The sequence below is a fragment of the Heterodontus francisci genome, chromosome 33, assembly GCF_036365525.1.
Source record: "Heterodontus francisci isolate sHetFra1 chromosome 33, sHetFra1.hap1, whole genome shotgun sequence".
NCBI classification, from domain to species: Eukaryota; Metazoa; Chordata; class Chondrichthyes; order Heterodontiformes; family Heterodontidae; genus Heterodontus; species Heterodontus francisci.
In genome coordinates this window covers 16,979,546-17,005,203 of record NC_090403.1, presented here as the reverse complement: position 1 = coordinate 17,005,203, position 25,658 = coordinate 16,979,546, and the positions used below count along the sequence as shown (strand labels likewise).

General features: G+C 44.2%; 1 protein-coding gene across 10 annotated transcripts in view; it reads left to right on the top strand.

Moving 5' to 3' along the window:
* The first annotated feature begins 1,620 nt into the window (after positions 1 to 1,620).
* Positions 1,621 to 25,658, top strand: part of LOC137348032 (translational activator of cytochrome c oxidase 1-like) — a 39,753-nt gene continuing 15,715 nt past the window's right edge. For 6 of the 10 annotated variants that reach the window (XR_010969052.1, XR_010969051.1, XM_068013130.1 and 3 more), the window contains exons 1-5: positions 1,652 to 5,259; positions 5,678 to 6,005; positions 6,425 to 6,531; positions 17,300 to 17,430; positions 25,165 to 25,342. Coding sequence is in view for 8 of the 10 variants with exons in the window: in XM_068013130.1 (XP_067869231.1) it covers positions 5,699 to 6,005; positions 6,425 to 6,531; positions 17,300 to 17,430; positions 25,165 to 25,342 (723 nt within the window). In the remaining 2 variants the exon portion in view is untranslated. The other 4 variants (XM_068013126.1, XM_068013124.1, XM_068013125.1 and 1 more) reach the window with 4 other exon arrangements.

Here is a 25,658-nt window from a genome sequence, read left to right as displayed (position 1 = left end):
ACCTAAAGATTACCCATATTGCAGGGAAAAACAATGTGATAGCTGATGTTTTATCCAGGGTTTAACTCAGCACTGGATCATCCCGGATGAAAACTAAACCAGAGCATAGCTATGGCAGTGTGAGATTGATAAATGAGTGTTTGAGGATGAATGTGTGTGTACAGTTTTTAAAATTTTACAACCTTATAATGAAATGTTCCTGTCGTTGCATTTCATTTGGCGTGGTGTGGAGGTGTCACGACAAGGTGCTTTGCCGAATGATGATTTGTTTTAATCCACCAGCTGGGAACCTGAATGTTAAACTAGTGGAGACGAACCACTCCAGCCTTGCAAGCTTTGAACTCTACCTGCTGACCATAACCACTGAGGCATATACCCTGCGGCAAACTGTAGTGTTCAGTGGTTTGATCTGTGTTTGATTGTGTTAGTTTGTTCACCTTTCGATGTTGACTGTGCTTAATGACTTAAGCGTGAGGGTGCAGCTAGTGAAATTTGAGAAGTTTCCAGAAAGAAGAGACCCCTTGAAGGAAATCAGCCACACTGTTGCCTCCCAGGAGAACCACCAAATCAGCTGTCCACATCTTCAAACCGGAAGCCTCAGGACCATTCTGCCTAAAGCCAGCCGAGTCACCAAGCTCCACAGACTGTATACCCTTTTTATTTCTCTGGACTCTAATTTGACCAATCTGTCCTTCCCCACTCTGTGTGCGTGTGTGTGAAAGTTGGAACGCATTTTATTATTTTTATTAGATCAGTTTAAGTACAATAAAGCTAACCTTTCTTCGTTAAACTAAAAAAAACCCATCCGATTGGCTCTTTTTATGATCACGGCGCGTAAGCAGTTAAACACTCACTTCATTGGCAAGTATAACCACTTAAAAAAAAATCTGTTGTGGTCAAACAAGGAGAGGGAAAAGGGGGGAGTCCTTCAACCCCTCCTCACCTGATCGTAACAAGGTGAAGCAACTTGCAAGACATTCACATTTGTAGTATGATCAGTCTATATTCACCTGGCGTTCTCCCAACTGATGCATCAGTCCACATTGCATTCACTTGTCCAGTTATTTGCTATTTTGCATGACTTTAAACAGCTTGTCAATGGCCCAATAATTGAGGACAGCTTGTCATCACCTCCAATCCTAACACTTATACTGTGTATATCTATAACTTTTGAGCTTTTCTTAGCCCTATCTCAGAAATTGGTGTATTTGAGGAAGTTACTTGGTGCACTCTGGATTTATTTTATTTTGGATCTTGTAACACCCTGAGCATGCAATCCTTCAGCCTATAGCCATGATACTGGGTTAATGCATGGTGTTTCTGTTTCTCATTGCCCCTCGCCAGCCCTTTTGTTGTCTCACTTGGTGTTTCTGTATAGATGTAGCTCTTTCCCTGCTTCTGCCTCTCTGTGTCCTAATCTCTCTCACTATGTCTCTCTCTGCTCAGCTGTCACTTTCTGAGTCTCATGTTTCTTTATTTTTCTCCATCTGAGCCTTTTTTCTGTGTTCTCTCTCTCTCTCTCTCTCTCCGTTGTTTCTGATGATCCAGTCTGCCTGGCACGCTACTGCGCATGCTTCCCGCCGGTGCGGGCGCTCTTGATGCGCATGCGTTGTCGGCTGCACCGGAAGTGTGTGATTTGGTGAGTTGGGAAGTGAGAGAGGCCGGGGCCTGGGTCAAGGTAGCGGGTCCAGGGAAGCCTGGGCCTGGGGTCGCAGGCCTGGGGCCAGGGTGGTGGGCGGAGCCGAGCCGAGCCGAGTTAATTGTGAGAGACTTGTATTTATATAGCGCCTTTCATGAGCTCAGGATGGCCTAAAAATGCATCTCTGAAAGTGTACCTTTTATTTGTAAATTATATTTATGTAATAAAACGTTCCAAGGTGCCTCACAGGAGTGTTAGCAAACAAAATTTGTTACTGTGCCAAAATGACCAAAAACTTGGTCAAAAAAGCATTTTTAAGGAGTGCTGCAAAAGACTAAAGAGAGGAGGAGAGGTGTCGGGAGGGAATTCCAGAGCTTCGAGCCCAGGCGGCTGAAGGCACCCTGTCACCAATGGTGGAACAATTAAAATTGCAGACACACAAGAGGCCAGAATTAGATGGGCATGATTTTGGGGCTGGAGGAGATTACAGAGGTGGGCCATGAGGGGATTTGAAAACAAGGCTGACAATTGTAAAATCATGGTGTTGAGGGACCGGGAACCTGTGTAGGTCAGCGAGCACAGAGTCGTAGAGTCATTTACAGTACAGAAGGAGGCCATTCCGGTCCATGCCAGCTCACCACAGAGCTATCCAGTCAGTGCCGCACCCCGGCTCGATCCCCGTAGTCCTGCAAGTCTATTTCCCTCAAGTGACCATTTGACTTCCCCTCGAAGTCATTGTCTCTGCTTCCAGCACCCTGTGAGAAGTGAGTTCCAGGTCATTACCACTCACTGTGTAAAAAAAGTTGTTCCTCACATTCCCCCTTGCATCTCTTGCCCAAAACCTTCAATCTGTGTCCCCTAGTCTTTTGTACCATTAATTAATGGAAACAGTTTTTCCTTGTCTAATTTATCTAAGCCTGTCATAATCTTGTATACTCTATTAAATCTCCCCTCAATCTCCTTTCCTCTCAGGAGAACAACCCCAGCTTTTCCAACTTAACCTTGTAACTAAAATCCCCCACCCTGAAATGATTCTGGTAAATCTCCCCTGCGCCCTCTCAAGGATCTTCACATACTTTCCAAAGAGTGGTGACCAGAACTGGACGCAGTACCCCAGTTGGGGCCTACCAGAGCTTTAGAAAGGTTCAGCATAACATCACTGCTTTTGTACTCAATGCCTCTATTCATGAAGCCCAAGATCCCATATGCTATACTAACCACTCTCAATATGTCCTGCCACCTACAAAGACTGATGCACATGGATCCCCAGGTCCCTCTGTTCCTGTACACTGTTTAGAACTGTGCCATTAAATACATACTGCCTCTTCCTATTCCTTTAGCCAAAATGCATCACCTCACACTTGTCAGTATTAAATTCCATCTGCCATTCTGCTAGCCTATCTGTGTCCTGTACAGGCAGGGGTGATAGATGAACAGGACTTGGTGCAAGTTAGGACACAGGAGCAGAATTTTGGATGACTTCAAGTTTATGGAGGGTAGAATGTGGGAGACCAGCCAGACATGGGTTGGAATAGTTCAATCTAGAGGTAACAAAGACATGGATGAGGATTTCAGCAGCAGATAAGCTGAGGCAGGCATGGAGTCGGGCGATGTTGTGGAGATGGAAATAGGCGGTCTTAATGATGGCACGACCATGTGGATGATATCGCTAGGGGCAGCATGTAGATGAGAAACAGGAGGGAAGCAAGGATAGATCCTTGGGGGACACTAGAGGTAACGGTGTGGGAGCGGGAAGAGAAGCAATTACAGGTGATTCTCTGTATATGATTAGATAGATAAAAACGGAACCAGATGAATGCAGTCCCATCTAGCTGGACGACGGAGAGGTGTTGGAGGAGGATGGTGTGATTAAAGGTCGAGAAGGGATAGTTCACTTTTGTCACATAGGATATAATTGTTTTGATAAGAGCCATTCTGGTACTGCAGCAGAGACAGAACCTGATTGGAGGGATTCAAACATGGAGTTCCAGGAAAAATGGGCAGAGATTTGGCAGACGACAGCACATTCAGGGATTTTGGAGAGGAAAGGGAGGTTGGAGATGTTAATTGAATATCAATTGTGTTTAATTATATGCAGATGGAAGATATGAATTAGTGTTTTACTTGAGCACATATAGAGACACTTATTGAAACTGGGGTGTGGTTGAGTTAGGGCATGTATGCTTGTAATGTTTCACTGTGCAAATAAATGTTAGACTGAGTAAAGATTGGCTCCAGTACTATCCTTCACCAGCTGGCTTTCTGGAGTATAACAGGAAATGGGGTGGTGGTTTGCAAGAAAGAAGAAGTCAATGGTTGTTTTTTTTTTAGTAGAGAGTCGATGATAGATCTGAAAGAGAGGGTGACAGTATTTGAGGAGAGAGATCTGTTAACAATATCAGCTAACATGGGAGCTCAGAAGGGAAGTTGGGTGATCAGTTTAGTGGCAGTAGGGTCGAGGGAGCTGGGTCTCGTGGACAAGACGAGCTGGTAGTGCAGCACTGCATCGTTCCTGTACTGAAGTGTCAGCCAAGAGTTTGTGGTCAGGTCGCTGGAGTAGAACTTGGAGCCACAACCTTTTGACTCAGGCAAGAGTGCTACCACTGAGCCATTGTGGATATTGGGGACAATTTAAAACAAGTTTTAGGAATTCTACTATGAGATATAACTCGTAAAATTCCATGAAATGGAGTGCAGAAATAAAAGTTTTATAGATATTTGCTGGATTATTTAACAATATTTTACCCTTAGCTGGGGCAGAGGTGTCATTGCTGCTGTTGACCTCAGTGTCCTTTGGTGTAGAGAGGGTTCCCATCCTGATTTCGGGCCTGTGACCCCTGCTGGAATATGGAGGTCTGTTGAGGCCAGGATCAGGCTTGGCTGTGATTGTCATCATGGACAGATGGCCTCCCAGCACTCACTATTCAGTATCATACAGGAACACTGACCATTTGGGAGAGATAACAAGAGCTGTCTGTGGAACTGTAACCAAGCCATGTCCATACTTTCAGCATCGGAGGAGAAATATTGATGGGAAGGAGTGCTTAAAATTTGTCTACAGCATCCTTCAGAAGAAGCCTTTAATTTGGTACTTGTGTTCTTGCTTGTGTGTTTAACTATAAATTGGGAGTTTGGGGGTTTTGTTAATACTGAGGAAGGCTGTGACAAAATTCAAGAAGATGTTAATAAACTTGCAGAATGGGTGTGTAAATAGCAAATGAAATTCAATTTAGATGAGTGTGAGGTTGTACGTTTTGGTAGGAGAAATAAGAAAACTGCATACTTCTTGGAAAATGAGAATCAAAACGAGGTAGAGGAGCAAAGGGATCTAGGGGTACAGATACACAAATCAGTAGAAGTAGCAGTGCAGGTTAAAAAGGGCACAAAATGAAAACAAACCACCGGTTCATTTCTAGAAGAATGGAATTGAAAAGCAAGGAAGTTGTGTTAAACTTGGAGTACTCTGCAGAGTTCTGGCCTCCATATTACAAAAAGGATATCAAGATGAAAAGAAGATTTACAAGGATGTTGCCAGAACAGAGAAGTTTATACCCATCAAGAAAGTCTAAACAGACTGGAGCTCTTTTTAAAAAAAACAGCTGAATGGTGACCCAGTAAAGGTATTTAAAATCATTAAGGGCTTTGATAGGGTAGATGTAGTAAAGGTGTTTCCACTTGTTGGGAGTCCAAAAGCAGGGGCCATAAGTATAAGATAGGCATTAGTAAATCCAATAAGAAATTCAGCAGAAATTTCTTCACCCAGAAAATGGTGAGAATGTGAAACTCGCTACTGCAGGGAATGGTTGAGGTGAATAGCATAGGTGCATTTAAAGGGAAGCTAGATAAGTAGGGAGAAAAGAATAGAAAGATATGTTGATGGGGTTAGATGAAGGGGAGTGGGAGGAGGGTGATGTGAAGTAGAAACCAGTTGGGCTGAAAGGTCTGTGTGTGTGTGTAAATTCTATGCAATCCTAATTTGTCCAGGATAGTAAATGTTTTACTTTGTTCACTGTTCCGATTTTACATCCATTTGTACAGGTGGTCAGTGGGACTCAAGCTATGGCTGCAGTTACTGCATTTCGAAGTGTTTGCTCATGGAATAGAAAGTATCTCCTGTCCTCGCTGTGGAGTCCAGTTGAGTTGCTGCCAAAGCCCAGAGACTTGCTGCCAGCCTCTGTTCCCTTCTCTGTCCAGGCAAGGAACCAGCACCATGTCTTCGCACCATGTGCTGAGATCCATACATCTGCAGCTAATTATGCAGGGCACAACAAGTGGTCAAAGGTGAAACATATCAAAGGTCCAAAGGACGCTGCCAGGAGTCGGATGTTTGCCAAGTTGTCGATTATGATTCGCTTAGCCGTGAGAGGTAATGTGGGCACTACGCCTGCAGATCCAGTTCATTTCCTTCTAATTGAATTTGTTTTCTTATTTTTTCCCTTCCCTTTGGAGGCTGAAGTGTAGTTGATCCTGTGGCTCATTGGTGCTCGCACTAAATGAGAACAGTGACAACACTGGAAACCTTCTCAAAGGTGATCTCGTCCCTCGCTGAAATCTGGATCATGCCCCTGTTTCTGAATGTGATGTTGGGTAATTGGCGTCTCTGCTGCACATATTAAACTTTTGAAGTTCAATTAAAAAATGTTTGTTAATTGTATTTCATTGTATTCAATGGTGTATTTAACCAGGTGCATTTTCAGCCACTAATGAGAGAGTATCACTGCTGTGCCATTATATGACCATATTGAAGGCCCTGGTTAGAGGTTGGTTTTGCTCTGACTTTTGCAGATGGAGGCTCAAACCCTGAGTTTAACACGCAGTTGGCAAATATCGTTGAGCAATGCCGAGCCAAGAACATGCCCAAAGTATCCATTGAAGCTGCTATCAAAGGGGCAGTAAGTATAGGAAAACTATCTCATTGCTGATTCAGTTTACAGTGTAAGGATTCTTCATTAAAATAAAAGCAAAATACTGCGGATGCTGGAAATCTGAAACAAAAACAAGAAATGCTGGAATCACTCAGCAGGTCTGGCAGCATCTGTGGAAAGAGAAGCAGAGTTAACGTTTCGGGTCAGTGACCCTTCTTCGGAACTGGGTTCGGGTCACTGACCCGAAACGTTAACTCTGCTTCTCTTTCCACAGATGCTGCCAGACCTGCTGAGTGATTCCAGCATTTCTTGTTTTTGTTAAGGATTCTTCATTGTTGGTTTCATGCTCTGTCTGTCTTTAGCAAATTATGGTAATCTGCAATTATATCAGAATGTTTTGACCTTATCAAATTTCTTCTTAGGACAACATGTGTTGTGGTTCTGAGTTGCATTGACCAGAAAGTGTGTCTGTCAATTAACAATCTCCCCCAAGTTACCAGATTGGAGGCTAAAGGACCAAAAATTAACCAGGGTTCTAATTTCTGACTACTAACCAGGGACACCTGCAGGAAAGTGTGCATTTATGGATGGTGCTAGGATTGCCTTTAACTGTGAAGGGCTCCCTGTATGGAGCTGATCTTTCAGGTATCTTGTGAGGCGCTATCTGAAGTACTGCGTTCAGTTCTGGGCACTGCACCTCAAGAAGAATATATTGGAATAAAAGCAAAATACTGCAGACGCTGGAAATCTGAAATAAAAACAGAAAATGCTGGAAATACTCAGGTCAGGCAGCATCTGTGGAGAGTGAAGCAGGGTTAACGTTTCAGGTCTGACCATTCATTGGAACTTATATATTGGTCTTGGATGGGGTACAGTGCAGATTCATCAGACTGTTACTGGCAGTAGAGGGGTTAAATTATGAGGACAAGTTGCAGTAACTTGGCTTGTATACCATCTAATCAAGGTGTTGTAAATGATTAAGGGATTCAATTGGGTAGATAGAGTGAAACTACTTCCTCTGGTGGGGGAATCCAGGACAAGGCACATAATCTTAAAATTCGAGCTAGGCCATTCAGGAATGAAATCGGGAAGCATTTTCACACAGAAGGCAGTAGAAATCTGGAACTCTCTCCCCTGAAAGGCTGTGGATTCTGGGGGACAATTGATTATTTTCAGGACTGAGATCGATAGATTTTGTTAGATAAGAGATAGGGAAATAAAGCAGGTAAATGGAGTTGAGGTACATGTTCTAATTGAATGGAAGAGCAGGCTCCAGAGCTTACTGCTATTCCTATGTTCCCACACTTACTGTCTCAGCTCATAGATGAAGAATGGCGACAAGATTCTCCAGTCATTAGATCAGCTGTGTGGACCAGGAAGGTTTAGGTTCTGGTTCAATCCCTGGCCAGCAGTGAGCTAGCTCAGTCTCTTGATCAATCAAGAGTGATACAACTGTCTACATATAACAGTGTGAACATGGAAATAGGAGCAGGGGTAGACCTCACAGCCCATCAAGTCTGCCCTGCCATTCAGTGTTATCATGGCTGATCTTGAGCTTCAACTCCACTTTCCCATCCACTCCCCATAATCCCTCAATTCCCTGAGAGACCAAAAATCTGTTAATCCCAGCCTTAAATACATTCAACGATGCAACATCCACTACCCTCTAGAGTAGACAATTCCAAAGATTCACAGCCATTTGAGTGAAGAAATTTCTCCTCATCTCGGTCCTAAATGATCGTCCCCTTATCCTGAGATTGTGCCCCCATGTTCTAGATTCCCTGACCAGCAGAAATAATCTCTGTGTCTATCATATCCAGCACCTTTAGAATCTATATGTTTCAATGAGATCACCCACCCGCTCATTCTTCTAAACTCCAGGGAAGATAGGCTGAGTAAATTGAGCCTTTCATCATGGGACAACCCACTCATTTCAGGGACCAATTTAGTCAACCTTCACTGTACCGCCTCCAATGCAAGTATATCTTTCCTTAAATTTTTTTTATTCGTTCATGGGACGTGGGTGCCGCTGGCTAGGCCAGCATCTATTACCCATCCCTAATTGCCCTTGAACTGATTGGCTTGCTGGGCCATTTCAGAAGGCATTTAGGAGTCAACCACATTACTGTGGGTCTGGAGTCACATGTAGGCCAGACCAGGTAAAGACAGCAGATTACTTCCCCTAAAGGACATTAGTGAACCAGATAGTGAACTAAATATGGAGACCGAAACTACACACAGTATTTCAGGTGTGGCCTCACCAAAGCCCCATGCAATTGCAGAAAGACAACTTTATTCTTGTACTCCAATCTCTTTCCAATAAAGGCCAACATGCCATTAGCCTTTGTAATTTTTTAAATTCATTCATAGGATGTGGCCATCGCTGGCTAGGCCAGCATTTATTGCTCATCCCTAACTACCCTTGAGAAGGTGGTGGTGAGCTGCCTTCATGAACTGCTGCAGTCTATGTGGGGTAGGTATACCCACAGTGCTGTTAGGAAGAGAGTTCCAGGATTTTGATCCAGTGACAGTGAAGGAACGGCGATATAGTTCCAAGTCAGGATGGGTGTGGAGGGGAACTTGCAGGTGGTGGTGTTCCCATGCATTTGCTGTCCTTGTCCTTCTAGGTGGTAGAGGTCGTGGGTTTGGAAGATGCTGTTGAAGGAGCCATGGTGCATTGCTGCAGTGCATTTTGTAGATGGTACACACTGCTGTCACTGTGTGTCGGTGGTGGAGGGAGTGAATGTTTGTTGTGGTGCCAGTCTGCTTTGTCCTGGATGGTGTTGAGTGTTGCTGGAGCTGCACCCATTCAGGCAAGTGGAGAGTATTCCATCACACTCCTGACTTGTGCCTTGTACATGGTGGACGGGCTTCGAGGAGTCAGGAGGTGAGTTACTCACTGCAGGATTCCTAGCCTCTGATCAGCTGTGGTAGCCACAGTATTTATATGGCGACTCCAGTTCAGTTTGTGGTCAATGGTAACCCCCAGAATATTGATGGTGGGAAATTCAGCGATGGTAATGCCATTGAATGTCAAGGGGAGATGGTTAGATTCTCTCTTGTTGGAGATGGTCATTGCCTGGCACTTGTGTGGCACGAATGTTACTTGCCACTTATCAGCCCAAGCCTGGATATTGTCCAGGTCTTGCTGCATTTCTACACGGACAGTATCTGAGGAGTTGCGAATGGTGCTGAACATTGTGCAATCATCAGCGAACATCCCCACTTCTGACCTTATGATTGAAGGAAGGTCATTAATGAAGCAGCTGAAGATGGTTGGGCCTAGGATACTACCCTGAGGAACTCCTGCAGTGATGTCCTGGAGCTGAGATGATTGACCTCCAACAACCACAATCATCTTCCTTTGTGCTAGGTATGACTCCAACCAATGGAGAGTTTTCCGCCTGATTCCCATTGACTCCAGTTTTGCTAGGGCTCCTTGATGCCATACTCGGTCAAGTGCTGCCTTGATGTCAAGGGCAGTCACTCTCACATCACCTCTTGAGTTCAGCTCTTTTGTCCATGTTTGGACCAAGGCTGTAATGAGGTCTAGAGCTGAGTGGCCCTGGCGGACCCAAACTGAGCGTCACTGAGCAGGTTATTGCCAAGCAAGTGCCGCTTGGTGGCACTGTTGATGACACCTTCCATCATTTTACTGATGATTGAGAGTGGACTGATGGGGCGGTAATTGGCCGGGTTGCACTTGTCCTGCTTTTTGTGTACAAGACATACCTGGGCAATTTTCTACATTGCCGGGTTGATGCCAGTGTTGTAGCTATACTGGAACAGCTTGGCTAGGGGCATGGCAAGTTCTGGAGCACAAGTCTGGAATATTGTCAGGGCCCATAATTGTCCACCGCCATTCACGGCTGGATGTGGCTGGACTGCAGAGCTTAGATCTGATCTGCTGCTTATGGGATCGCTTGGCTCTTTCTATCGCATGCTGCTTACGCAGTTTGGCATGCAAATAGTCCTGTGTTGCAGCTTCACCAGGTTGACACTTCATTTTGAGGTATGGCTGGTGCTGCTCCTGGCATGCCCTCCTGCACTCTTCATTGAACCAGGGTTGGTCTCCCAGATTGATGATAATGGTAGAGTGGGGGATATGCCGGGCCATGAGGTTACAGATTGTGGTTGAGTACAATTCTGCTGCTGCTGATGGCCCACAGCGCCTCATGGATGCCCAGTTTTGCATTGCTAGATCTGTTCGAAATCTTTCCCATTTAGCAGGGTGTTAGTGCCACACAATAGGATGGAGGATATCCTCTCTGTGAAAGTGGGACTCTCCACAAGGTCTGCGCAGTGGTCACTCCTACCAATGTTGTCATGGACAGATGCTTCTGCAGCAGGCAGATTTGTGATGACGAAGTCAAGTATGTTTTTCTCTCTTGGTGCCGCATACCCAGTCTAGCAGCTATGTCCTTTGGGACTCGGCCAGCTCGGTCAGTAGTGGTGCTACCGAGCCACTCTTAGTGATGGACATTGTAGTCCCCCACCCAGAGTACATTCTGTACCCTTGCCACCCTCAGTGCTTCCTCCAAGTGGTGTTCAACATGGAGGAGCACTGAGTCATCAGCTGAGGGAGGGCTGTAGGTGGTAATTGGCAGGAGGTTTCCTTGCCCATGTTTGACCTGGTGCAGTGAGACTTCATGGGGTCTGGAGTCGATGTTGAGGACTCCCAGGGCAACTCCATCCCAACTATATACCGCTGTCTCTGCCCTGCTGGTGGGACAGGACATACCTGGGGATGGTGATAGTGTCTGGGACATTGTAAAGTATGATTCCGTGATATGACTATGTCAGGCTGTTGCTTGTTGGATAGCTCTCCCAACTTTGGCATAAGTCCCCAGATATTAGTCAGAAGGACTTTGCAGGGTCGACAGGGCTGGGTTTGCCGTTGTCGTTTCCGGTGCCAAGGTCGTTGCTGGGTGGTCCGTCAGGTTTCATTTTTTATTGACTTTGTAGCGGTTAGATGCAGCTGAGTGGCTGGCTCGGCCATTTCAGAGGGCATGTCAGAGTCAACCACACTGCTGTGGATCTGGAGTCACATGTAGGCCAGACCAGGTAAGGACAGCAGATTTCCTTCCCTAAAGGACATTAGTGAATTGCTTACTGTACTTGCATGCTAACTTTGTTCCTTGTACGAGCAAACCCAAGTCTCTCTGAACATCAACATTTACAAGTTTCACACCTTTAAAAAAAAATTCTGCTGTTCTATTCTTACGACCAAAGTGAACAGCTTCAGATTTCCCCACATTATACTCCATCTTCCACCTTGTCCACTCACTTAACCTGTCAATATCTATTTGCAGCCTCTCTGTGTCCTCCTCCCAGCTTGTATTTCCATCTACCTTTGTATATTAAACCTAGATACATTACTATAATAAAAGCAAAATACTGTGGATGCTGGAAATCTGTCTCTTTGTCTGTCATCAATATAGATCGTAAATAGCTGAGGCCCCAGTACTGGTCCTTGCAGCACTCCACTAGTCACAGTCTGCCAACTTGAAAATGCCCCATTTATTTATGCCTACCCTTTGCTTCCTGCCTGTTAACCAATCATCTATCCATGCTAATATATTATGTTGCCTTTGCCTGATCACACTATGATTTTCTAAATGAATTGTTAAGACTTCGTTAAAAATAGACACCTGCACTTTCCACCTGACTGCTGTCGGGCTAACTGGCCTGTAGTTCACTGTTTTCTCTCTCCCTCCTTTCTTGAATAATGGTGTAACATTTTCTAACTTCTAATCTGCTGGGACTGTTCCAGAATCCAGGGAATTTTGGAAAATTATGGCCAGCACAATCACTATCTCTTTTAGAACCCTAGGATGTAGGCCATCAGGTCCTGTGGATTTGTCGGATTTTAGTTGCTTAAGTTTCTTCAATACTTTTTCTCTACTGATATTAATTACCTTAATGTCCTCACTTTTTTGCCCCTAGATTAGCCTCTGTTTCTGGTCTGCAACTTGTGTTTTCTATTGTGAAGACAGACACAAGATTTGTTCAATGTCTCTGCAATTCCTCATTCCCCATAATAATTTCTCCTGTCTCTGCTTCGAAGGGACCAATGTTGACTTTAGCTACTCGCTTCCTTTTTATATATATGTAAAAGCTCTTATAATCTGTTTTAATATTTCTAGCTAGTTTACTCTTGTATACTGTTTTTCCCTTTATATCAACCTTTTGGTGGCCCTTTGCTGGTTTCTAAAATGCTCCCAATCCTCAGACTTGCTACTATTTTTTGCAACATTATAAGCCTCTTTTAATCTAATCCTAACCTAAACCCTGAATAAGCCACGGATGGGTCTTTCTTGCTAAGTATTTGTTTTTCAATGGAATGTATTTTTGTTGAACGTTTTGAATTGTTTCTTTTAATGTTTTCCACTATTTATTTATTGCCGTATCTTTTAGTCTACTTACCCAATCAATCTCAGCCAGCTGTTTCCTCATACTTTGGCTTTGTTTAAGATTCTTGTTTGTGATTGGAGTATGTCACTTTGAAACTTAACATGGAATTCAATTGTATTATGATCACTATTTCCCAGCATATATTTTACTATGAGATTACTAATTAACCCTGCCTCATTACACAATACTAGATCTAAAATAGCTTTATCCCTAGTTGGTTCCACAACGTATTGCTCCAGGAAATTGTCCCGGAAACATTCCACAAATTTATCTTCTAGACCACCCTTGCCAATTTGATTGGTCCAGTCTATATGAAGATTAAAGTCCCCCATAATTTTTACATTGCCTTTTGTTACAAGCTCCAGTAATTTCTTGTTTAATACAAACATGTGAATTAGGAGCAGGAGTAGGCCATTCGGCCCCTCAAACCTGCTTTTTCATTTGGTAAGATCATGGATGATCTGAATTTGGCCTCAAATGCACTTTCCTGTCTATCCCCCATAATGCTTGACTCTCCTATCTATAAAGAATCTATCTAACTCAGCCTTGAATCTGTTCAATGACCCAGCCTCTACTGCTCTCTGAGGAAGTGAATTCCAGACTAACGATCCTCTGAGAAAAAAACTCTCCTCATCTCTGTCTTAAATGGGAGACATCTTATTTTTAAGCTTGTCCCTTAGTTCCAGTCTCGCCGATACGTGGAAACATCCTTCCAGCATCCACCCTGTCAAGTCCCCCTCAGGATCTTTATATGTTTCAATAAGATTTCTTCTCATTCTTCTAAACTCAATGGGTATAGGCCCAACCTGTTCAACCTTCCCTCACAAGATAACGCCTTCATCCCAGGAATCAGTCAAGTGAACCTTCTCTAAACTGCTAATGCAGTTTTATCCTTTCTTAAGTAAGGAGACCAAAAATGTACACAGTACTCCAGATGTGGTCTCACTAAAGGTCTGTACAGCTATAGCAAAACTTCCCTATTTTTATATTCTATTCCCCTTGCAATAAATGACAACATTCTATTTTCCTTCCTAATCACTTGCTGTACCTGGATTCTAACTTTTTGTAATTCGTGTACCAGGACACCCAGATCCCTCTACCGCAGTGTTCTGCAGTTTCTCTCCATTTAAATAATATTCTTCTGCTCTGTTCTTCCTGCCAAAGTGGACAAGTTCACATTTTCCCACATTATACTGCATCTACAAAATTTTTATCCACTCATTTAACCTATCTATATCCTTTGTAGACTCTTTATGTCCTCTTGACAAATTACCTTTCTACCTATCTTTGTGTCATCAGTAAATTTAACAATCCAGTCCCTTCATCCAAGTCATTGATATAGATTGTAATTATTTGAGGCCCCAGCACAGATCCCTGTGGCACTCCACTCATTACATCCTGCCAACCTGAAAATTACCCATTTATCCCTACTCTCTGCTTCTGTTAGCTAACCAATCCTCTATCCATGCTAATATGTTACCCCTTACACCATGAACTCTTATTTTATGTAGTAACCTTTGATGTGGCACCTTATTGAAAGCCTTTTGGAATTCCAACTCCACTACATCTACAGGTTCCCCTTTATCCATGTTGCTTGTTACTTCCAAAAAAAACTTCATACATTAGTCAAACATGATTTCCCTTTCACAAAACCATGTTGACTCTGCCTGATTGCATTATGATTTTCTAAATGTCTTGCTATAACCTCCTTCATAATAGATTCTAGCCATTTTCCCTATGACAGATATTTAGCTAACTGGCCTATAGTCTTCTGCTCTGTCCAACAGTATAACAACTGTTAAGCCTATAAACTACCCGCACCAGCGTTTTCTGACTCTTGCTATTCCTAATCTCCACCCATATTGATTTTACTACTACTTCATCTGAGCCAAGGTCCTTTCTCATTAATGCCCTTATGTCATCCTTTACTATCAGGTTACTCCTCTTCCTTTGCTACTCTGTCTGTCTTTTCGAAATATTGTGTACCCTGGAATATTTATTTCCCAACCTTGGTCACCTTGTAACCATGTCTCTCTCTGATAGCGATTAGATCCTGTTATCTTCTTGCTGACTCTTGTAAAAGTGCACAGGGATGGATGTCAAGCAAGAACAGGATTCCCTCCCCTCTTCTCCCGCACCCGATAGTCCATGACTCTGCCCGCACTCACCATCAGGGTTCAGGTGTGAATATGGTACTCGTCTGAGGTATCAGAAGGTGACCGGCACTGGTGGAATCTTGTTCCAGAAGCATGTCATCTATAGCAGATGAAAGGAGAGGAGGGAAGGAAATAGAAAAAACATTGAGAACATCAACTGATGTGCTTTTTTTTAAAAAGGCTACTTGACAGAAGTACGAAGGTCAGCAGTGGAGGTGGAACCAATAACGCCATAAGGAGCTGATTCGCTGTAGGAAAGCTAGATCTGCAACATTTAGCACACATTAACTGGAATGAACATCTCCCTTCATCAACTGGGATACTAACCGTGATGGACAAGAAAAGATCCTCTGGTCCATTCAGTCAGTCCCACACAATTATGATACCTTATGCATCACAATATGTACACTCTCCATCCCACTAAAACTGTACAATAATACTGCTCATTCCTGTCAGTTATATATGGCACCTAACCTTGCTCACTTCTAATCGTCCTGCATAAATGTTTCATTACCACCAATCTTGTCACTAGCAGAGTCCCAGTACAAGCAACTGGTAGTTGACTGCTTGCGTGTACTGTTATATTTTATATTGTACTTTAACTTAATTTCCCTGAAATCTTCAAACATTGTTAAGGATTTTAGCTTTCCATAACCATCTGATTTTAGGTGACTGATGTTTGACATGAAATATCTTTTCTTTATCAGAAGATTAAATTGGGCAGTCTGACTGCCACTCAGACAAGATCTTAAATTCACATCTTCAACACCAGGGGCCTGGAATTATTCTGTGGGATACCAAATTATGCTGTTTTAGCGGAGGTGTTGAAGTCTCTGCCACAATACTGGAGAGAAATTTCATAAATGTGTTGAGTGTCTCTCTCTCATAGATAACGGTGTAATTCTCAGCCACATTTAGAGCACTGGTCTATAATCTCTCCTCGCCTAGTCCTAAACATTACACAGAGCCCTTTGTTATTGTTGCAAGTCTTTAGAGACCTGAATAGTGTCACCTGAGAAGTTGTATCTGCCTCATTACTGTTTCTGTGCTGAAACTTGCCCTACCACACTTACATGGTGTGATCAAATTACATGTTTTTTTTAAACTGATAAATTGATATTAAGAAATAATCACCACAGTATTTTCAGACAGAGAAAACAAACCCTCTTTTTAATGTGTTGCATATCGCAGTCCAGGTTCTGAAGCTTGCTTGACACTGGGAGAGATTTATTCCTTTTTCTGATCGATCCCAGCTGCTGCTCTGCATAAAATTTATTTGATTTGAATCCCGGAATCGTGCCCTGAAATTAACTAGCTCTCTGGTCAGATTCAATGCAACTTTCTCACAGCCTTCAGAAGAAGAGCACACAAAATTGAGCTGAAAAGAGTTAAAGCTTTAACCTTTTCTGATTGAGACTTTTGTTGTGAGAAAGAAAAGAAAAACTTGCAATTATATCGAGCCATTCACAGCCGCAGGACGTCCCAAAGCATTTTACAGCCATTGAAGTACTTCTTTGGAATGCTGTTACTGTTGTAATGTATGAAATGCGGCAGCCACTTTGAACACAGCAAGCTCATACAAGCAGTAATGTGACCAGATAATCCATTTTTGTGATGTTGGTTGAGGGCTAATTACTGGCCAGGACACAGGGGAGAACTCCCCTGCACTTCTTTAAAATAGTGCTATTGGAATCTTTTACGCCCACCTGAAAGGGCGACGGAGCTTCAGTTTAACATCTCATCTGAAAGACGGCACCTCCGGTAGTGCAGCACTCCCTCAGTACTGCATGGCAGTGTTAGACTGGATTGTGTGCTTAAATCTCTGAAGTGGGACTTGAACCCGCAATCTTCTGACTCAGAGGCAAGAGTGCTACCAACTGTGTCTGTCCCTTCTGAGGGTGAGGGCAAATACCTCTTTTTCTCCCGTTGCCCTTTTGGTGTCTCTTAACCCTGAATGGGGAAGGTGTGTAGAGCAATATGCAGACAGGTGCTAGGGGGCATACAACTGCAGTCTGATAGTCCCTTGTAATTTTTTTTCTGTCTATCTGCTTTTGACAGCTGCACGACTGATGCTAGAGGTGTGTTGCTCCTCTCAGGAGGAGAAATGTAGTGGCATTCTGTGTCCTTACTGCGTGTCGCATGGTACCCTGTACGTTGCCCTTGCTATTAATATTTTGGTTGCAGCATTTCCTCTCATAAACTGTACATGTTGCCTGCTTTTCCAGAAGTCCAAGGCTTCAACCTATTCTCTGTACGAAGGAAGAGGCCCAGGGGGATCGTCTCTGCTGATTGAAGTTCTAACAGACAACAACAGCCGGTCACATCAGGAGATAAAGAGCATCCTGAACAAAAATGGGTGAGAACAGGCTGTGGGACTGTCTTCAAGGAATTGTTTCACAAACCCCACTCGGTGCCTAGTCCTGTGCTGCCACTTGCAGAACCTTACCCCATGAACATTAATCATGTGGGAAAGAAATCTGTTCCCATGTGGGGATACAGGATATGTTAGAATACCATCCTCCATCTCTGGACTCAGGGTTTGTATTCCAAACCCAACCTCGATGAATGATGATCTGGACTGGTTTCAGTTGTCTGAGGGGGTCAAAGAGGAATTTTCCAGAGTTTTTCCCCCCCCTTATTGGTCCTGGGTTTTTGTCTGTTCCAGTAGATTACATGGCTTCTGGCAGGTACCAAGTGTCTAGACGTGATGCTCTGATCAATGTGAGTGTAGGTAGGCTTGATGGGCCAGCTGCTCATTTCCTGCCTGTAATTTCTGTATTTTGGTACGAACATCCCCTCTCTGATAGTTGATGAGCATTCAAAATATAAATGTTGGTGGAAGATTCCATCTGCATATGTCACAGTGATGCATCTCCATGTGGAATTGCCCTCCTTGAGCCCCATTGTTGCTTCATGAGGCCACTGAGATGCAGAGGCGGGAAAAAAAAAGGCTTTTATTTCTGAAGCATCTTTCACAACCTCAGACATCCCTAAGAGCTTTACAGCTAATTAAGTACTTCTGACATGTAGTCACTGTTGCAATGTAGGCAACATTGCTGAAATGGAAATGTAATGTTTTGACGGTGCCGTAGAGTCATTACAGCATAGAAGGTGGCCATTTGGCCCATTGAGTCCATGTCGGCACTCTGTAGAGCAATCCAGTCAGTCCCATTCCCCCACTCTATCCCCGTAGCCCTGCATGTGTATTTCAAAGTGCCCATCCAATTTCCTTTTGAAATCATTCATCCTCTCCACTTCCACCACCCTGGTTGGCAGTGAGTTCCAGATCATTACCACTCACTGTGGTAAAAAAAAAAAAGTTCTTCCTAACATCCCCCCCGTATCTCTTACCCAAAATCTTAAATGTGCATCCCTGTCCTTGTACCATCAGCCAATGGGAACAGTTTTTTTGTATACCTTATCTGAACCTGTCATAATCTCCTCTCAACCGCCTTTGCTCCAAGGAGAACAACCCTAGTTTCTTCAACCTAACCTTGTAGCTAGATTTCCGTCATCCCTGGAACCATTCTGGTAAATCTTTGCACCCTCTCAAGGACTTTCACATCCTTCCGAGAGTGTGGCGACCAGAACTGGACGCAATACTGTAGTTGTGGCCTAATGAGAGCTTTATAAAGGTTCAGCATAACTTCCTTGCTTTTGTATTGAATACTTCCATTTATGAACCCCAAACACTGACCCTTGGGGAACGCCGCTGTCTACCATTCCCCAGTCTGAAAAACAATCATTTACCACAACTCGCTGTCTTCTGTTCTTATGCCAGTTTTTGATCCAAGTTGACACTGACCCTCCTATTAGCATGAATTTTGTTAAGGCTATGCTTGTATCTGCTGGAATTTAGAAGAGTAAGAGATGACTTGATTGAAACATTTAAGATCCTGAGGGGTCTTGACAAGGTGGATGTGGAAAGGATGTTTCCCCTTGTGGGAGAATCTAGAACTAGGGGTCACTGTTTAAAAATAAGGGGTCGCCCAGTTAAGATAGAGATGAGGAAAATTTTTTTTCTCTCAGAGGGTCATGAATCTTTGGAATTCTCTTCCTCAAAAGCTGTTGGAAGCAGAATCTTTGAATATGTTTAAGGTAGAGGTAGATAGATTCTTGATGAGCAAGGGGGTGAAAGGTTGTTGGGAATAGGTGGTAATGTGGAGAAATCAGTTCAGCCATGAGCTTATTGAATGGCGGAACAGGCTCGAGGGGCCGAGTGGCCTATTCCTGCTCCTAATTTGTATGTTCGTATGTGGTACTTTGTCAAACACTTTCTTAAAATTCATATAGACAGCACCCAGTGCATTCCCTTCATCAACCTTCTCTGTTCCTTCATCAAAAACTTCAATTAGATTAGTCAAACACTGCCTTTTACAAATCCATGGTGGCTCTCCTTAATTAATTCAAACCTCTCCAAGTGCCTGTTGATTTTTTTTCCCCTAATTATTGTTTCTAAAACCTTACCCACCACTGATGTTAAACTGACATGCCTGTAGTTACTAGGAATGTACTTACACCCTTTCTTGAATAAGGGTGCCACTCTCCAACCTTTGGCACCTCCCTGGTATCTGGGGAATTTTAGATAATTATGGCAAGCCCTTCTGCTATCTCCACTCCCACTTCCTTTAGCAATGTGGGATGTAAGCCATCTGGACGAGGTGACTTATCCACTCTAAACATAGCAAGAAGGCAGCTCACCACCATCTTCTGAAGGGCAATTACGGATGGGCAATAAATGCTGGTCTAGCCCGTGACGCCCACATCCCACAAACAAATAAAAAACCCACCCTTTTCAGTACATCCTGTCAATTTTTACCCCATTCATTACCTCTACCATCTCCACTTCTACTGATATTTTGTCAGCATCCTCTGCCTTAGTAAGCACTGATAGATAGTACTCATTAGGTATTCAAGCCTTGCCCTCCACCCTCCTATATCACCCTCTTTGTCCCTATTAGGCCCCACCCCTACCCACTTACTATTTACATGCGGTAGAAGATTTTTGGGTTCCCTTTTATATTAACTGCCATTCTGTTCTCATATTCTTTCTTTGCCAGTCTTATTGTCCTCTTCAGTTGCCCTCTCAACTTACAGTATTTGGCCTGGTTCTTGCTTGAAGAATTCACTCGACATGCGATAGACATTCTAGCTCCCTTGTCATCCGAGGAGCCTTGGCTTTGGTTCCCCTGCCTTTCCCTCTTGTTGGAATGTACCTAGCCTGTACCTGAAACATCACCTTCTTAAAGATCACTCATTGTTCAGTTACAGGTTTTCCTGTCAATCTTTGGTTCCATTTTACCCTGGCTAGATCCCCTCCATCCCATTGAAGTTAGCCCCCTTCCAGTTTAGAAGTTCTACTTTAGATTGTTCCATGCTCTTCTCCATCACCAATCTAAACCTTATGATACAATGAACACTCTTACCCAAGTGATCCCCCACAGACACTTGATCCACTTGGCCCACCTCATTCCCCAGCACCAGTTCCAGCAATGCCTCCTTCTTAGTTGGACCGAGAACATACTGGTCAAGGAAGTTCTCCTGAACACATTTCAGAAATTCCTCCCCCTTCTTTCCCTTTACTCTAACCTTATCCCAGTTTATATTTAGGTCATTTGAGTTCCTCCAACATCACCACTTCTTGCACATTTCTGTGTGTGTGTGTGTGTGTGTCTCTCTCTCTCGAACGCTCTCATTCTCTCTTTCTCATACACATTCTCACTCTCATTATTTGGAGACCTATAGAATACCCCAGTAGTGTGATCGTGCCCTTTTTGCTTCTCAACTCTTACCAAATGTCCTCGCCCCTTCAATGACCAGCTCTTTTTCCAACACTACATTGTCTTCCCTGATCACTACTGCCATCCCACCTCCCTTTTTTCCTTCCCTGTCTTTTCTGAACACTTTGTGTCCTTGGTTAAGTGCCCAGTCCTCACCATAGATTTGTCATTTTTCCAATATTGCCACTACATCATCATCCCACACAGCTATTGGTGTGGGTAGCTCGCCAACCTTATTCACCACACTTTGTACGTTTACATACATGGATTCTAAACCAGTCTTTTATTCCTTGTAGCCCTTCTTAGTCTGCACCTATCTAATGTGGTACTACTTGCTTCTCTAGTACTAAACCACACTGTCACTCCTTTATGCACCTTATTCTTTTCTACTTCTATATGCTGCACCCACCTCCTGCCAATTTAGTTTAAACCCTCCCCAACCACACTAGTGAACCTCCCTGCAAGGACTTTGGTCCCAGTCCTATTGAGGTAACCTGTCCCTTTTTGAATTGGTGCCTCCTGTCCCAGAACTGGTTCCAATGCCCCAAAAATCTGAAGCCCTCCCTCCTGCACCATGCCTCAAGCCACACTTTGATCCTCCCGATCTTCCTATCTCTACTCTTGCTGGCGTGTGGCCCTCAGAGAAATCCAGAAATTACTATATTCAAGGTCCTACTTTTTAACTTAATCCTTGGTTCCTGAAAATCTGACCTTAGGACCTCAATACCTGCCCTCTCTATGTTGTTGGTATCGATGTGTACCACAGCTTCTGGCTCACTCCCTTCCCCCTGCAGAATATTCTGCACTCTCACCGTGATTTCCTTTACCCTGGCACCAGGGAGGCAACACATCTTGCAGAACCCACGATGACGGTGACAGAAATGCCTGTCTCTGTTACATCTCCTATAATGACTGCATTTTTACTCTTTGCTGTTCTCTCCTGTGCAGTCCCTTACTCATAGTTGTCATGGTCTGGGCCACATCCTTCAAGGTGTTGTCAATCCCACCAGCCTCCAATGCTGAGTACCAGTTTGAGAGTGGCATGCACCCTGAAGACTGCTGCACCTCCTGCCGCTTCCTACTCTTTCAGATGGCCGCCCATCTACTATCCTGAACACACTCTGTCTGTGGAGTGGCCACCTCCTGGAAAGTACCATCCAGGAAACTCTCCTGCTTGTTGATGCTCTGCAGTGACTCCAGCTGACCCTTAAGCTCTGAATCGCTGGGCTTGAGCTCAAGCAGCTGGTACACCTCCTACACACATAGTCCCCCAAGACATGTGAAGTGACCTGAAGTTCCCACAAGGTGTAGAAATTGCAAGCAACAGGTCTCAGCTGCCCATTCATGATCTTAAAAAAAAAAAATTCTGTTCTCTTTTAGAATTTAGGTTGTACTAGTTAGTAATTCGTACCCTTTACTGTACTGTCCCCCTGATCCGGCCGCACCTGGCACTGTCCCCCCGATCCCAGCCGCACCTGGCACTGTCCCCCCGATCCCGGCTGCACCCGACACTGTCCCCGCAATCCTGGCTGCACCTGGCACTATCCCCCTGATCCCGGCCGCACCTGGCACTATCCCCCCGATCCCGGCTGCACCCGACACTGTCCCCCCAATCCTGGCTGCACCTGGCACTATCCCCCCGATCCCGGCCGCATCTTTGTACTCTTATTTGATGCTGATCACATCAGATACCTGACCGCACTCAGACTCAGAACCTTTGAACAGTTATTTCACCCTGTCATCCTGGGCCTGAGATGGGTGTGGGGCAGGTAAGTGAGGAGATAGCTTAACAAGATGGTGTGGGTCTGGGGAGTGTTCAGGAATAATGCAAGAGCACAGGAAATAGGAGCAAGAGTAGACCATGTGGTCTATCGAGCCTGCTCCGTCATTCAATATGATCATGGCTGATCTTAGGATTCTTAGGGCGGCACAGTGGCGCAGTGGTTAGCACCGCAGACTCACAGCTCCAGGGACCCGGGTTCAATTCTGGGTACTGTCAGTGCGGAGTTTGCAAGTTCTCCCTGTGACTGCGTGGGTTTTCGCTGGGTGCTCCGGTTTCCTCCCACAGCCAAAGACTTGCAGGTGATGGGTAAATTGGCTATTGTAAATTGCCCCTAGTGTAGGTAGGTGGTAGGGAATATGGGATTACTGTAGGGTTAGTATAAATGGGTGGTTATTGGGCGGCACAGACTCGGTGGGCCGAAGGGCCTGTTTCAGTGTTGTATCTCTTAAAAAAAAACTCCACTTTCCCGCCCGCTCGCCCTATCCCTTGATTCCCTGAGAGACTAAATATCTGTCTATCTAGCCTTAAGTGTGTTCAACGATGCAGCATCCACAACCCTCTGGGGTAGAGCATTCCAAAGATTCACAACCCTTTCAGTGATGTAATGTCTCCTCATCTCAGTCCTAAATGATCGGCCCCTTATCCTGAGACTGTGCCCCCGTGTTCTAGATTCCCTAACCAGTGGAAACAATCTCTGTATCTACCTTATTCAGCCCCTTCAGAAACTTGTAAGTTTCAAAGAGATCGCCTCTCATTCTTCTAAACTCCAGAGAATATGGGCCCAGTTTACTCAGCTCCCTCATCCCAGGCCCCAACTTAGTGAACCTTCGCTGTACCACCACCAATGTATAATCCTTTCTTAAATGTGGAGATCAAAACTGCATACAGTATTCCAGGTGCAGTCTCACCAAAACCCTGTACAGTTGTAGCAAGACTTCTTTATTCCTGTACGCCAATCCCCTTGCAATAAAATCCAACATGCCATTTGCCTTCCTAATTGTCTGCTGCACCTGCATGCTAACTTTCTGCGTTCCTTGTACAAGCACACCCAAGACTCTTCGAACATATTAACACTTACCAGTTTCTCACCTTTTAAAAAATATTCTGCTTTTCTATTCTTATGAACAAAGTGAATAACTTCACACTTCCCGACACTATGCTCCATCTGCCATCTTGGTGCCCACTCAGTTAACCTGTCTAAATTTTTTTGCAGCCTTTGTGTCCTCCCCACAGTTTACCTTTCCACCAAGCTTTGTATCATCAGAAAACTTAGATACATTACTCTCTGTCTCTTCTAAGTCATTAGACAGCACCTTCCAAACCCAAGACCTCTACCAACTAGAATGTCAAGGGCAGCAAATGCATGGGAACACCACCACCTGCAAGTTCCCTTCCAAGTCACACACCATCCTGACTTGGAACTATATCACCGTTCCTTCACTGTCGCTGGGTCAAAATCCTGGAACTCCCTTCCTAAACAGCACTGTGGGTGTACCTACCCCACATGGACTGCAGCGGTTCAAGAAGGCAGCTCACCACCACCTTCTCAAGGGCAATTAGGGATGGGCAATAAATGCTGGCCTGGCTAGCGCGCCCACATCCCATGAAAAAAAAATTAATATAGATTGCAAATAGCTGAGGTCCCAGCAATGATCCTTGCAGCACTCCACTATTTGTTGCCTGCCAACTTGAAAATGCCCCGTTTATGCCCACTCTTTGCTTTCAGTCCGTTAAGCACTCCTCTATCCATGCTAATATATTACTCCCAACTCCATGAGCCCTTATCTTGCCAATTAACCTTTCTTGTGGCACCTTATTGAATGTCTTTTGGAAATCCAGGTATACTACATCCACTGGTTCCCCTTTATCCACCCTACTAGTTGCATCCTCAAACAACATTTGTCAAATAGGATTTCCCTTCAGTAAAACCATGTTGACCTGTTCTAATCATTCTCTGCTTTCCTGTGTGCATTGTTAAATCTTCCTTAATAATAGATTTCCCAATGACTGATTGGCTAACTGACCTGTAGTTCTCTGTTCTCGCTCTCCCTCCTTTCTTGAAAAGTTTGCCAACTTCCAATTTGATGGGACCATTCCTGAACCTAAGTAATTTTGGAAAATCATAGTGAGCACATCCACTATCTCTGCAGCTCTGTCTTTTAGAACCCTAGGGTACAGACCATCAGGTCCTGGGGATTTGTCAGATTCTAGATTCTTACGTTTTCTCCAATACTTTTACTCTGCTGATATTAATTTCCTTAATTTCCTCACTCTTTTTAGCCCCTGGGTTACTGTCTATTTCTGATATGAAACATGTGGCTTCTACTGTGCAGACAAAAAATATTTGTTCATTATCTCTGCCATTTCCTCATTCCCCATGATGTGTTAACAATGTGTTAAATGTAAGGTATTAGGTTAAGGGAGGTAGGTGTGCACTGAATTCTGATGTTTGAAATGCTGTCTGGGTAGAGTTAGGGACAAGTTTCATCTGTTGGTACAATGCATTACTGTGTGTTGTCATCGCCAGGGGAGCACTGTGTGAGGGTGCGCGCCACTGCTTTGAGAGGAAAGGTGTGGTGACAGTGAATGGCCTGGATAAGGACGGTCAGGCGTTTGAGTTGGAGCGTGCTCTGGAGCTGGCAATTGAAGCTGGAGCAGAGGATGTTAAACAGGCCGAGGATGAAGAGGACAAGATGATCCTGAAGGTGAGTACAGCCTCTTATAGATCTTACTCCTTTTGTAAAGGGTGACACTGCGTAATGTGAGCGGTGTGCGACAGTCTTCCCACCAGCGGCACTGTGGAAAGGATGACTGATTTGCCATCGGACAGCCATCAACAAGCTCAGGACAGGTACAGCATGGGTTAGATACAGGGTAAAGCTCCCTTTACACAGTCCCATCAAACGTGCATGTGCACAGCTTGCCGCAGTCTGATGACGTCCACAGCAGCTGCATTGTCAGGAATCACTTTGTTCTTTTAATACTGTAGTAGGATATTTTACATTCAACTCATCAAGCAAA